A 15,813-nucleotide genomic window follows, 5' to 3' on the forward strand; every position below is an offset into this window, starting at 1 on the left:
CCATACATCAACATGAATCCGCCACGGGTTCATGTTGTTCCCCATCCTGAACCCCCCTCCCACCTCCCTCCCCGTACCATCCTTCTGGGTCATCCCAGTGCACCAGCCCCAAGCATCCTGTGTCATGCATCAAACCTGGACTGGTGATTCGTTTCATATATGATATTATACATGTTTCAATGCCATTCTCCCAAATCATCCCACCCTCTCCCTCTCCCACAGAGTCCAAAAGACTGTTCTATACATCTGTGTCTCTTTTGCTGTCTTGCATACAGGGTTATCATTACCATCTTTCTAAATTCCATATACATGCATTAGTATGCTGTATTGGTGTTTTTCTTTCTGCTTACTTCACTCTGTATAATAGTCTCCAGTTTCATCCACCTCATTAGAACTGATTCAAATGTATTATTTTTAATGGCTGAGTAATACTCCATTGTGTATATGTACCACAGCTTTCTTATCCGTTCGTCTGCTGATGGACATCTAGGTTGCTTCCATGTCCTGGCTATTATAAACAGTGCTGCGATGAACATTGGGGTACACATGTCTCTTTCAATTCTGGTTTCCTTGGTGTGTCAGTCTTCAGTTCTAACCCCTGTGTGATTGATGTGTTTCTACTCACCCCTGAACCTACACAGCTGTGCCCTCTCCTGGAGAAGGGCAGGGGAAAGTCCTTGTCCCTGGCTGCAAGGCTTCCTGTGGATTGGAGGGGCACAGTATAGGCAGGGTCCACCACCAACCACGAGGGAGAGCTGACACTTACAAATAGGTGTATTCCCCCAGGATGGAGAAGGACTGAGTGGCAGTTTTTCAGACAGGAAAACTCTACTTGTGTGATTTTATTTCTACTACCCCTCTTCACAAGATCTAAGGTGGTTTATTACTTAATACAATTCTCAAAAACTTCTGTGGCAGTTTCCTTGATCATTTTTCTGCCTCTAATGAGAACATGCCTTCTTGAGACCTAGATTGGCATATGATTATTTCACTGTGATGTTTCAAATTAGTGAGATGCTATTTAGAAGATCATTTTACTTAACTGACACTTGTTGTTTCTAACTTGCTTAAAGCAGAGGAAGTATAAAGAGAACTTTGAACTGTTATTGTGTCTTCTGATGAAATTCCTTCGTGTACAAAGGAATATATGCTTTGAAAACCTCTATTTGAGGCCCTTGGCATATACCTACCCGAGCATAGAAAATGATCAGTGAAATGTAAAAGACAATGAAAACTGGCTTTATACACACATGCAGGCACACACACACACACCCCTCTATCTTTGGTTACTTAATTACCTTGTTGGTGGTTTACTGGGTAATTGCTAAGCATAAGGAAACACGCTTATCATTTAAATGATCTCCTTGCTTATATGAAGAAATATTTAGATATTCAGAAGTAGTAACATTTGGGTCTTTTTTCAAAATCCACTTTCTTTGTGAGCCTTATCTGGTCATCCATGTAGAATCTCAACACCCACCCCCTGACAGTTTAACTGCCATATCCCTACAGGTAGGCTACCTCCTTGGCCCTTTAACATCTCACATCACTTGGGTGCAATTATCATAACCAGCAAACTAACACTGCTACAGTACTAGTAACTAGACTGCAGACCTTTGAATTTCATTGTCCTTTTCCTCTGTTCCAGGATCCTATACAGGACACAACATTGCATTAAGTTTTCACGTCTTCTTAGTGTCCTCTGTTGTGTCTTTCCTTGTCTGTCTTTCATAATCTTGACATTGATCAAGTATTTGATAGAATGTCCCTCAATTTGGGTTTAGATCATCTGTTGGATCATAGAAAAAGCAAGAGAATTCCAGAAAAACATCAACTTCTGCTTCATTGACTACACTAAAGCCTTTGACTGTGTGGATCACAACAAACTGTGGAAAATTCTGAAAGACATGGGAATACCAGACCACCTGACCTGCCTCCTGAGAAATCTGTATGCAGGTCAAGAAGCAACAGTTAGAACCGGGAATGGAACAACTGACTGGTTCCAAATTGGGAAAGGAGAACATTAAAGCTGTATATTGTCACCCTGCTTATGTAACTTATATGCAGAGTAACTCATGCAAAATTCCAGGCTAGAGGAAGGACAAGCTGGAGTCAAGACAGCCAGGAAAAATATCAATAACCTCAGATATGCAGATGACCCCATCCTTATGGCAGAAAGCGAAGAGGAGCTAAAGAGCCTCCTGATGAAAGTGAAAGAGGAGAGTGAAAAAAGCTGGCTTTAAGCTCAACATTAAAAAAAAATGGAGATCATGGCATCCAGTCCCATCACTGCCTGCCAAATAGATGGGGAAACAGTGGAAACAGTAAGAGACTTTATTTTCTTGGGCTCCAAAATCACCACAGATGGTTACTGCAGCCATGAGATTAAAAGACGCTTACTCCTTGGAAGAAAAGCTACGACCAACCTAGACAGCATATTAAAAAGCAGAGACATTACTTTGCTGACAAAGGTCCATATAGTCAAAGCTATGGTTTTTCTAGTAGTCATGTATGGATGTGAGAGTTGAGCTGTGAAGAAAGCTGAGCGCCGAGGAATTGATGCTTTTGAACTGTGGTGTTGGAGAAGAGTCTTGAGAGTTCCTTGGACTGCAAGGAGATTCAACCTGTCCATCCTAAAGGAAATCAACCCTGAATATTCATTGGAAGGACTGATGCTGAAGCTGAAGCTCCAATACTTTGGCCACCTGCTGTGAAGAACTGACTCATTGGAAAACTCCCTGATGCTGGGAAAGATTGATGGTGGGAGGGGAAGGGGACGACAGAGGATGAGATGGTTGGATTGCACCAGTGACTTGATGGACATGAGTTTAAGCAGGCTCCGGGAGTTGGTGATGGACAGGGAAGCCTGGCATGCTGCTGTCCATGGGGTCACAAAGAGTCAGACATGACTGAGCGACTGAACTAAACTGAACTGAGGGTTATAGATTTGGTGGCTTCTATTTCTATACTGCAGTTTGACTTGCTTATGTTTTGGATATATTCAAGAAGGCAATATAAAAATGCAATTATAATATTTATTATATCACAACTAACTTTTCTTCATTCTTTTATTCAACAAGTCCACTATTTGAGTCTACTCTGTGCCAGGCATTGTACTTAAATTATAAGGATACAACAGTGAGAATATTATTTCTCCCATAATGGAGGAGCAGATTTAAGAGGCAAGACAAAATAATGAGAAAAACAAGCTAAATATACGGTGTTTATTTATGAATGTTAATTTCATAAATAAAATATGAAATGTGTAAGTTGACTGATGAGTGTTAAAGAGAGTCATGTTTATAAGGTGGGATTTGGTAGCTAAAATGTCAGGGGGTGGGTGTTGAGATTCTACATGGGGTGACCAGATAATGCTCACAAAGACAGTGGCTTTTGAAAAAAGACCCAAAAATAGTTAAGGAGCTAGTTAGGAAGCTACCTGAGGAAGAACATTCCAGCAGGGGGGAATAATGTGGAGGGGGCTTATTTGGCATGTTCAAGGTCAATGAGGAGACCAATGGCCAGAGAAGAGAAGATGAGGTCTGTGGGGTGATGGGGAACAGATTGCATGGAGTGATCTTGATCATAAGAAGGACTTTGGAGAGGAGTTTTGAATAGAGAAGTGACACAGTCTGATTCTATGAAAAGGAACCTGTGCTGTGGTGTTGAGAGCTCACCTCTGAGGTTGAGACACCAGCACCAGTGAGGAGGCTATCATGATCAATCTAGGTGAGACGTGAAGGTGGTTTGGTCTGAGTGCTGGAAATGAGGATGGTCAGAAGTGCTTGAGTTTTTGATAGATTTTGAAGGAAAGGTGATAGGATTTGCTGATTAAAGGGATGTAGTGTGAGAGAAGGTGAGACTTCAAGGACAACATCAAGGTCAGAACCAGGGGAGAATGCAGAGCCAATTCAATGCACTGCATTCTGGATTTAACAATTTTTAAGTCTGGCAAATAGCGCACACATTGATTCCAGGTTAATGCAGTGAAAGCTGACCAAATGGTTGAGAGGTATTTAATCTAGAGGTGTTTAGAGTTATTCGTCTGTTACATCACTGAAGGATTTAAGGTTGGCAATGCAAACTGAAGCTGTCGTTGAACTTAGACTTACATGCTGCACAAAATTAGTGTGTTCACTATCTCATTCGAATAGAATTATTTCCAGAGAGAGGTAGAACTGGGGGTGGGAGTGTCCCCCAAATTTCTTGGAAAGCAGGAAGCAGAATCTAAGTCCAAGCCAGGGCTGATTTGGAGGATGAGACGACAAGCTGTTGGCCTCCTATACCAGGGCCAGGGCATTTCCTGTGTGCATTTCCCCTCTGAGCAATGGGCAGAGTCTTCTGAGAATGGAACCCTTCCCCATGTCTTTAGATCCAAATTCTATTTATTCTTCAGGACCCAGAATTTCAGCTTCAGAGTCCAGTGCTGCTAGACTTCCTTAACACCTCCTCTCCTCTAGATCTCTGTTGCATTAACTCCATGACCCCAGGAAAGTCCCAATCTCTGGATTTCAAGTTTCATCACACACAAAATTTGGGACCTTAACCTTTCTTCATTACTATGATTTCGTGATTCTGCATCTGGGCTTTGAAGGGAGAAGAACTCATCCCATTCAACTACTCTGAACAAAGTATTATTACCACACCAACCATATCACATTGTAACTACATGGTTTTTTTTTTTTTTTTTTTTTTCACATATGACAACCCCACCAGATTGTTCTGAGGGCAGCGATCAAGTTTAATCTAAGTGTTTAATTCTAGCCACTGAAGTGAAGACTGACACATAGTAGGTACTTAATAATCATTCACTGAATCAGTAAACAAACACTTTAAAAACTCAGGCATCCAGCCCTGAAAGAAATGTCTCGAACATGAGAACATGTGCAGCATGTTGGTTCTTTCCCTGATTCACTATCTTGGATCAGAGGTTTTCAAGCCTGGCTGCATATTTGAATATCCTGGGGGAGCTTTCAATGGTTCTACTGACCTAGTCCCTCGACAGACCAGTTCATCAGAGTCTCTGGGAACAGGACCCCAGCATCAGAATTTTTAAAAGATCCTCAGATAATCCTAATTGCACCCAGGGTTAAAGACCATCATTTTATTTTTTTTTTAAAATTTATTCATGTATAGTTAATTTACAATGCTATGTTAATTTCTGTTGTACAACAAGGTGACTCAGTTATACACAGAAATATTTTTTCGTATTCTTTTCCATTATGGTTTATCATAGGATATTGAATGTAGTTCCCTGTGCTATATATTAGGATCTTGTTACTTATCCATCCCATATATAATGGTTTGTATCTGCTAATCCCAAACTCCCAAACCTTCTCTCCCCAACTCTCATTCCAAACTGGCAGCCACAAGTCTGGTCTCTATGTTTCTGAGTCTGTTTCTGTTTCATAGATATGTTCATTTGTGTCATATTTCAGATTCCACACATAAGTGAAATCATACAGTATTTGTCTTTCTCTTTTTAACTTACTTTGCTTAGTATGATCATATCTAGGTTTATCAATGTTGCTGTAAATGGTGTTATTTCATTATTTTAAATGGCTGCGTAATATTCCACTCCAGTCCATTCCATTCCACACACACACACACGTGCGCGCATGTGCATATATATATATATATATATATATATAATACCACACTTTCTTTATCCATTCATCTGTTGATGGACATTTAGGTTGTTTTAATGTCTTGGTTATTGTAAACAGTACTGCTATGAACATAGGGGTGCATGTATCTTTTTGAATTATAGTTTTGTCTGGATATATGTCCAGGAGTAGGATTGCTGGATCATTTGGCAACTCTATTTTTAGTTTTTTTGATGAACCTCCATACTGTTTTCCATAGTGACTGCACCAATTTACATTCCCACCAACAGTGTAAGAGGGTTCCCTTTTCTCCACACCCTCTCCATCATTTACTATTTGTAGATTTTTAAATGATAGCCATTCAGACCAGTGTGAGGTGGTAACTCATTGTAGATTTGATTTGCATTTTTCTGATAATTAGTGATGATGAGAATCTTTTCACGTGCCTATTGGCCATCTGTATGTCTTTGGAGAAATATCTATTTAGGTCTTCAGTTCATTTATCAACTGGGGTTTTTTTTTTTATTGAATTATAGGAGTTGTTTATATGTTTTGGAAATTAAGCCCTTGTTGGTCTTTTCATTTGCAAATATTTTCTCCCAGTCCAAAATGAAAATGTCTTTTCATTTTGTTTATGGTTTCCTTCGCTGTGCAAAAACTTTGCACAAAACCTAAGTTTGATTAAGTCCCACTTGTTTATTTTTGCCTTTATTTCTATTGCCTTGGGTCACTGACCTAAGAAAACATTGGTGCAATTTAAGTCAGAGAATGTCTTGCCTATGGTCTCTTCTAGGTTAAGTTACTTGTCCAAAGTCCATAAATCAGTAACTGGTGGAGTTGGAGCCAGGATTTAACCAACTTCCCACTGTTAATCGCAATATGGTATGGAAAGAATGCTGCTCTCCATTAAAAAGAATACATTTGAATCAGTTCTAATGAGGTGGATGAAACTGGAGCCTATTATACAGAGTGAAGTAAGCCAGAAAGAAAAACACCAATACAGCATACTAATGCATGTATATGGAATTTAGAAAGATGGTAATGATAACTCTGTATGCAAGACAGCAAAAGAGACACAGATGTATAGATCAGTGTTATGGACTCTATGGGAGAGGGAGAGGGTGGGGAGATTTGGGAGAATGGCATTGAAACATGTATAATATGATGTATGAAACAAGTCGCCAGTCTAGGTTTGATGCACGATACTGGATGCTTGGGGCTGGTGCACTGGGACGACCCAGAGGGAGGGTATGGGGAGGGAGGAGGGAGGAGGGTTCAGGATGGGGAACACAGGTATACCTGTGGCGGATTCACTTCCATATTTGGCAAAACTAATACAATATTGTAAAGTTTAAAAATAAAATTTAAAAAAATCTGATAAAAAATAAAACGATTAAAAAAAAGAAGAAGAAGAAAGAATGCTGCTCTTTTAATAAGCTGGGTGAAGTGAGTTCATTTGATGGAGGATCAAAACAAACAGAATGCAGATACCCTAGAAATCTGGCCTGAGAGGAAGTCTCAGAAAATGGGCCTGAGATGTACAGAGAGGTAACAGAGATGAAGAATTGGCTTTTGCCTTTGGTGTCCTCTTAAAGGGCATGGAATACAGCTGTCTTCCTACTGGTAAGGCAGCAGAGTGAATGGCTAAGTAGCAAAGCAATGTTCTGAGCAGCCCCGTTGTGGTCATGGTAGATAAACTGGATGAAGACCTATGTCTGGGCATGTGGGACACAGCTCAAGGCCCTATCTTTTTCAAATGGTACAGACAAAGCATTCTTTGTTGTTCTGATTTGCATCTGCAGATGTTCTCTACCAAGCCTGGCCTTTATTTTTGGATCCAAGCTGCAGCCTGGTCTCTCATTTTTGGCTTTCAGTGTATTGCTAATGAGCATCTGGCCTGGGATAACAGAAGTGATGACAGCCTAGCCTTTACATTTTTACTCTGGTTACCTTTTCTTGCAAGAGCCAATAATACTATTTAAGGTCTGAGCAGGGAGGGGGGAGATGAAGGGCTGCTTTCACATCTGTACTTTATAAAAGAGCTTGAAATAGCAAGGCAACTAGGCGAGGAAGTGGTAATGTCCACACAGAACAAAAGAGGGCTCTCAAGGCAGGGGACATGTACTTTAAGAAGTATTCTCATTCACAGGCAGCTCTGCAAGATCGGAAGAACTCCACATATAGACAGATGAGGAAGTGAAGTGGTAGAAAAATGACTTTCCACAGTTGGTTAGTGGTGGGGTACCCAAGGGCATGGTTTTTCCTCAGCCTCATGCTATCTTCTGGTGATGACTTCCCCATCTCCCCTGTGTATCCTGGTTCCAGCCAAATGGTATGGTCTAGTGTTTGCTCTGAATGCTCTGAAACCAAACAATATCTTGCTTTCATGAATCTTGCGACATTCCTCTCTCTGCCAAATGCTTCCTTACTGAATCTTCCTTATGGTAAGCTTTACATTTATTTCTGCCCCCAAACTTCCTCTAATGGATGAAGAACAGGCCACTCCCATGGGCCATCTCCCTGCTCCCAGATTCTCCCAACTCCATCTGAGGACATTTTAATCTTGTCTTCCCATGTGACCTCATGCGTAGAGCCATTCTGGACTTTAAGCTCTCAAACACTTAAGAACTTCAGAGCCAGGGCTGAGAGCTGAACCATAAGGAGCTGTAGTTGTCAATGAAGGAATTCTTGGGTATATCCTTGAGAGTATGAGTGTACCATATAGAGTACACAGGGGCAGAGTGTACCAATGGACAAGGCAGAGGGAGCCTAATCTTAGCTTAGGCATGGTTGGGATAAGGCTGGGTCTTCTAGAAAGGTCTGTGGACCTTCTAATACGTGTCTGAAGGCTGGAGGTTTTGAGGGTTAAATGGCTAGGATTGACATTACATCCTTCATGATCCTTATAGAGAATGTACAAATATTTGATGTTTTCCTTCTTTCTTTGATTTAAAGTACTTTTAAGTGCCAAGGGATGCTGCTAGCTTCATTTTTAAGACTTGTTTCAGAACAAATCTGCCTGGAACCGTTTTGTTCAGTTTCTCCATTAATCTGACCAGTAAAGTTTAAAGACAGGGCAGTAGTGACGGGAGTAGGATGAAGGATGGTGGGGCAAGAAGTTTAGAAGAGGCGGTTTTGTTCTATAAAGCAGGAGCTGCTGTGCACACAGCATAGGAAGGAAATTTCAGTGCCTTAAACCTTCCCCCAGAAAACAGTGACCCACTCCCCGCATTAAGATGTTAGAATTAATGATACATAATAATGTAAATCCATGGCTAAAGCTCCTTACATTTTCTCATGTGGGTGTGACTCCCAAATGAATTGATTTAGCACCTTGAGCCTGTTAGGAAATTCTTAAATAAAATAAAACCAGAAGTTCTTTGATGGGTTTTTCTTCCTAGGGAGTTTTACTCCTCTGTCCACACTATTGAAATGAATATTATTACTTTTATAATAAGAAGCAAAAGTTATTAAAAAAAAAACTCTTATTGCTTTATTGGGAAATCCATTCATAAACGAAGATTCTAACAAATTATAGCTCTTCCTATTTCCTGAACATGGAAAAGAGGCAGTGTTTATATTTTGTTAGTATATTGCCCAAGGTTCCTTGGTCAACTTCTCATATCTTTTTGTTCTAATATTTACATGTTGAAAATTATTTCTTACAACAAAGTTTCCAGGGTACTTATAACCAGCACACATCATTAATGTGCCTTGTTCATTCTGTTCTTTTGGAAGCAGTTGTATAAGAAACGGGTGGTGCTGGGAAAACTGGACAGCTGGACATGTAAAAGAACAAAATTAGAACATATTCTCACACCATATACAAAAATAAACTCGAAATGGGCTAAAGACCTAAATGTAAGACCAGAAACCATAAAACTCCTAGAAGAAAACATAGGCAGAACACTCTGTGACATAAGTTGTAGCAATATTTTTTTGGATCTGTCTCTTCAGGCAAAGAAAACAAAAGCAAAAATAAATAAGGGAACCTAACTAAACTTAAAAGCATTTACACAGCAAAGGGAACCATCAACAAAATGAAAAGATAACATACAGAATGGGAGAAAATATCCGCAAATGATATGACAGATAAGGGGTTAATATCCAAAATATATAATCAGTTTATACAACTCAATATTAAAAAAAACACACACACAAAAAACAAATAGCCTGACTAAAAAATGGGCAGAAAACCCAAACAGATATTTTCCCAAAGAAGACATACAGATGGCCAATAGGCCCGTGAAAAGATGCTCAGCATCACTAATCATCAGGGAAATACAAATTGAAACCACAACGAGATGTCACTTCATACCTGTCAGAATCACTGTGTGTGTGTGCCTAGTCACTCGATTGAGTCAGACTCTTTGTGACCCCATGGACTGTAATCTGCCAGGCTCCTCTGTCTATGGGGATTCTCCAGGCAAGAATATTGGAGTGGGGTACCATCTTCTTCTCCAGGGGATCTTCCCAACCCAGGATCAAACCCAGGTATTGCACATTGTAGGCAGATTCTTTATCAGCTGGGCTACCAGAGAAGCCCCCCTCAGAATGACATCACCAAATAAATAATAAATGTTGGCAAGGATGTGGAAAAAAGAGAACCCTAGTACATGGTTGGTGAAAATGTAAATTGGTATATCCACTGTGGAAAACAGAACATAGGTTCCTCAAAAAACAAAAACTAGAACTAACATATTATCCAACAATTCCACTCCTGAGTATATATCCAAAGTAAATGAAAACAATAATTCAGAAAGATACATGCACCCCAATGTTATGAGCAGCATTATTTATAAGAGCCAAGATATGGAAGCAAAGTTAAGTGTTCATCAACAAATGAATGGACAAAGATGTGGTATATATACGTGTGTACACACACACACACACACACACACACACACACACACACAGGAATACTATTCAGCCATGAAAAAGAATGAAATTTTGCGATTTGCAGCAACACGGATAAACTTGGAGGGCATTACGCTGAGTTAAATAAGTTAGACAGAGAAACACAAACGCTGTATGCTATCACTTATATGTGGAACCTAAAAAATAAGATAAACAAGTGAATATAACAAAACAGAAACAGACATAGAGAATGAACTAGTGGTTACCAGTGGGGAGGGAGAAAAAAGGAGGGGAGCAAGATAGGGGTAGGGGATTAAAGTACAAACCAGTATATATAAAATAAATAAGCTAAAGGATATATTTTATAGAGCAGGGAATATAGTCAATATTTTATAATGATTTTAAATGGAGTATAGTCTAGAAAAATATTGAATCACTATGCTATATACCTGAAACCAATATAATATAATAAATCAACTATAATTAAAGAAATGTACAGAATAACACAGGTGAAATAACACAGTGTTGAAATAAAATTAGACACTACAGGACACTAGGGCTAAGTGGTAATTTCTGTTTTTTTAAACAAACTGAAATAGTTTCAATGTTTTATTCTGAAGTGGGATCTATCATTAAGGTTGAAAGCATATATATACATTTATATATTTTTCTTTTTCTGTGAACTCCTAGCATGGGACCTGGAATACAGCAATACATACTTTTATTCTTTGCTTTATACCTTGCCTTTCCATAGTAAGTTACTATGAATATGAACTCTCTGGAAAAGTGCTGCTGTCAAGGTTTGAAAGCCAAGGTGACCTCCGTTATACTTACTTTTGTCTCTAAAAAGTTCATGGCAAATTTTTATCTTTGTGCAGGGATACATTTCTTTGATAGTTCAGTGAGTTATTCTCCCCCAAACAGTAATAATTTTGAGTTACTGTGGTGTTCATTAAAAAATGTGTGTTCATAGGACTATCAGGATATGTTAGGAAATACATTTTAATTCCATAGTGAGGCAAAGAAACTCTCTTAGTGAAAATAAGATAGGGATAATATACTGTGAAAAAGAATGAAAAAAAATTTTATAACAGTCCTTTCAAATTCTCCCTCTTGTGTTGTAAGTTTCATGATGTTCATAGCATTAAGTATCACTAACAAAAACTCAAAGTTGGACTATAATACAAAGTGTTCACAAACTTTTTGACTAAGAAGTTTTTGAAATGTAGAGAAATTAAAACTGAGGAAATAAATAAGGGATAATTTAGCAAAATCCTTAAGATTTTTAAAAAGTTCTCAAACCTATTACATTCAAATTAACCCAGTTCCCATGCTTCCCTGTAGATTTATGAATTTACATATAAAGATTAGTTTATTTTATGCATACTTGATGGTTTCCAGTTGTTAATGATTTCAGCTTCTTCTTTTAAATCTATAACATCCTTTTCCTAATGAAAAATGTATAGCCGTATCAAGCAGATGAAGTATTTTAGCATTTTCCATGGAACTATGCATGAAAATTTTTATGCAGTGACTCTCTATTTCTAACTAAGCTACAGAGATCTTCCTTTTTCAGTAATTGTATGTAGAAATTTATCACATTAAATAAGAAAATGCACAAGCAATACTAAATCATGAAACCATGATTGTATATCTTAAGTTTTAGGAGATCCCATTTAATCCAAACTCTACATAGAGTCGCTTACCTTTGAAAGGATATTTTGTACTATACTGAGAGTATAATAGTATGCTGAGAGTATAGTACTATCTTGAGAGTATGCTATACTGTTGTATGGAAGAAGTCCAGAAGAGCTCCTGGCAGTGTCACCTGGACACTGGTGCTCCCATCCAGGCTTTGGCATTGAGGAAATGGCAGTATTATAACCACACAGTCCCAACTTTAGAGGTATGGAATGAAATTTCCTAATGTACTGTACAGAAAGCTATCTTGAGATTTAGGTAATCAGAAGCATCAAGGAATATAAAAATTACATTTCTGCATCAACAATACTTAATGAGAACAATCCAGTTCTCAAACACAGAGGACAGGCTACCCTGAGACATTTTCAAAACAATTAACATCTTAGGATAATCTTTGTATCCCTAGAAACTACATAGAGCCTGGTACATGAGAAGGGTTTATTAAGTGTTTCATGAATGAATGAATTCAAGAACAGCAGAGAAGTGATCATACTAGTAGTAATGTTTGATGAACTCTTTTACTGCCTGATGATTTTCTTTTCATTTATTCCATTGCTTGGAAATGAGTAAATCTGAATAAATTTATCTGTGGCCCTTACATGAGTTTGTGGCTTGGGTATCCATCAGCTACCACATGGGTATACACAATGACAGAATATTCTGAAGGGTGGCTGGCACATTGGCCTGGGTCTCAGGAGTCATTATGGTAGAAGACCACTTGCATTTTCCATCTTAAAGCAGTGCTGGTATTTATTTCTCCTTCTGCCAGCACCAGGAGTCCTGGTTTTAGGAAGCTAGGGTGGCTGTGTCCAGAAGAAACTCCTGGGGCAGCAAAGATAACCTCCTGAAGACTCTCCATCTTCGACCATTTTGTGATTAGTCAAGAACTTTAGGGATCACCCACCATGAAGAATTAGAACTCTCTATCAACGAGGTAAGAAAAAGAGTACCTAACTGAGGAGAAGAATGTGGTACCCAGTGGTCTGGTGTGTCCAACCCCTCATGATTTCTGAAGACTGGGTAGAGAGCTCAGCCTGCCTTCCACAAGCACAGGGTGTTTCTCTGTCCTGCTCATCACGGCCTCTCCAACACCTCAGACAGGTTTGAGTTGTGCAGATCAACTCTCTCGCATGTCTTACTCACTGCCTTCTAAAATTAATTCTCTTATATTTAAAAAAAATCATAAAGGATAGGCATTTTCATTTTCTTTCAGATACACATGAGGTTGAGTATGTCTGTGGCTAAATAGATTGGCCTTTGAGACTTGACTCATCTCTAAAATAGATACTGATACTTACTCCAGTGTTGTTGTGAGAACAAAATGAGATGATGATGGAATACTTTTTCTATAACTTACATTGTGCCAGGCACTGTGCTACATACTTTATAGACACAATATCATTTGGAACTCACAACCATTCTGATTTGAGTTTATTTACTGGCGGTGGGGGTGCGAGGGAGGTGACAGCTGAGATATAAGCCCAGGCAGACAAACTTCACAGTCCATGCTCGTAATGATTTCAATAGCATACACCAAGTGTCTAGAACAGTACTGCACATACAATAGGTGCTCACTAAATGTTACTTTCCTTCTTATCTTCTAAAGAGATACTATTTGAAGCAAAAGAAGTTCCATAGGAAGATAAATGACCTTTCCAGAGGTGGTAGTGAAAACCAAAGTCAACATTGGAATGTATGAATTCTTAGTCTACCCATCTCAACAAATCTCAAAAACTTTACTATTTATTATATTATAGATCATTTGAAATGACACCTGGAGAGTGATGAGTGGCCTAAAACATTGAAAATGCTGTGAAATTCTGAATTTTAATAGACTAAAGCTAAATGAAACATAAACACCTTTCCCTTTTCGCTGGGCACCAAAAGCGGCACCCACCCTGCTCTCTGGTTGTGCGTCCTGCATGCTGCCTGGGAATCGAAATCTCTTAGGTGCTCAAAGTTTCCAAGGTGGACTTGGCCATCTGATGAGCAAGTAACTTGGGTGGGGAGCCAGGAAGCAGAGTTTGTCGATGCCAGCTATCCTCAACTCTGGCCCACTTAGTAGGACTACCTGGGAGCTTGATGTCATGCTCCCCCTGAAGATTCTAGTCTGGTTGATCTGAAGAAGGGCCCAGACAAGTATTTTTAAAAGGTCCCAGCTGACTTTATAATGATGGCCAGAGTTGTGACCTGGTCATTGAAATGGACTCAAGCCCTCTGCAAGCTCCCAGTTCGATGGGAAACCGAGTGGTAGGAAAAGAGACATTAAGTACTGACCCTGCAGAGGGTAAAAAAGAGTTCAGTAAAGGAGGTGGAAGTTGGTCATGACCTCAAACTGGAGATGGTAATGCCTTGCAGAGTCTTCAGCCCTGACCACACAAATGATTACAGACTTTCAAGATGCGCTCTTGGTGCTTTGCCTTTCATTTTTATTAGCACTATTAACCTTCTGCAAAAATCTCAGTGGAAGTAAATGACTGCAACAAAAATAGCTTAGTGGCAACAAAAAAGAGCATCAGCAGTCTTGTTTTCTGGGACAAGATTACAAGGGCCACCAATCCTGAAAGAATAAGATGCCAGTGAGACACATTGGTTTGGTGGGGTCAGGGCAGAATTTCTCCCACTAGTGCTATATAAAATGATTAATTCATTATAGAAAGTCAAAAGCTGAACTAAAGCCTAGTCAGAGATGGGCTATGAGATCATTATACTGTTCCTACAAATTTTATTACCTCTAGACAACTCGATTTTTCAAGACTATGGCCCCTATATCCAAAAGAAATACAAAGCTCATTTCAAAGAAAAACGTAAATGCATTTCCAATATTCTGTGTCCCTGTTCCCCTCTCTTATCAGAGTGAGTTGAGAGTCCACTGTCTTTTCCCTGTGTCTCCAGTAGGTCAATTGGAAGATCAACACAGAAGCCACCACAGTGCCTGAATAGAGTGCCCAAACTTCTTAAAGTCACACTGGTATGGAAATTACAGACATTCAGCACATCCTGGATATTGTAAGCTCTCAAGTATAAAACTCAGAAAACGTAGGCAATGACTATTAGAAGAAATGGTATATGGTGATGAAGTGGAAATAGAAGACCACAAAAGTGCCATGAAATACAGAACTGAACTTGAACACAAGAGAACTTGGGTAGAAGTGTGCCTCATTTGTATTTCAAATATATGCATTAAAGGCCAGGTCACAAGTCCTCACATGCTACAAGCTCTCACTCTTGCAGATTTTGTTTAGTGACATCCCTACACACTCTGTCCTCAGACTCTTTACCTTCTTCCAATCCATCTATTCTATCTTCAATTTCATCCTTAACCAGGGAGATTAGGATGGCTACATGACATGTTTCATCATTTAGAAGATTCTTTTGCCCTATTCTCAGCTCCATTACTTCACTATTCCTTTATTTCACCTGCCTGGCAAAAATTTACATTAGATGAATCTGACTGTCCAGCTACTCATCACCTATAACCAAGATGCTAAGCTGTGCTGAAGAACATCACAAACTGCAGCCATGCATTGTAAACTCTTGGTCTACAGTAATTATACATAGAGTCCACCAATCCTCTGGCTCTTAACTCTGCCTATTTAGTTTTCAAACCTGCCCTATTTGTCTCAACCTCAGTCCTACCTCCTCTTCC

General features: G+C 39.2%; 1 protein-coding gene across 3 annotated transcripts in view; it reads right to left on the reverse strand.

Moving 5' to 3' along the window:
- Positions 1–15,813, reverse strand: part of KCNAB1 (potassium voltage-gated channel subfamily A regulatory beta subunit 1) — a 443,860-nt gene that overhangs the window by 96,010 nt on the left and 332,037 nt on the right. The window contains exon 1 of one of the 3 annotated variants that reach the window (XM_070792660.1): positions 1,299–1,473. The exons of the other annotated variants lie outside the window; for them this stretch is intronic. Coding sequence (XP_070648761.1) covers positions 1,299–1,332 — 34 coding nt within the window. The 5' untranslated portion in view covers positions 1,333–1,473. Of the gene's footprint in view, positions 1–1,298; positions 1,474–15,813 lie in introns of those variants that run through there. 3 annotated transcript variants of the gene reach the window in all.

Source organism: Bos indicus, chromosome 1, assembly GCF_029378745.1.
Source record: "Bos indicus isolate NIAB-ARS_2022 breed Sahiwal x Tharparkar chromosome 1, NIAB-ARS_B.indTharparkar_mat_pri_1.0, whole genome shotgun sequence".
Lineage (NCBI taxonomy): Eukaryota > Metazoa > Chordata > Mammalia > Artiodactyla > Bovidae > Bos > Bos indicus.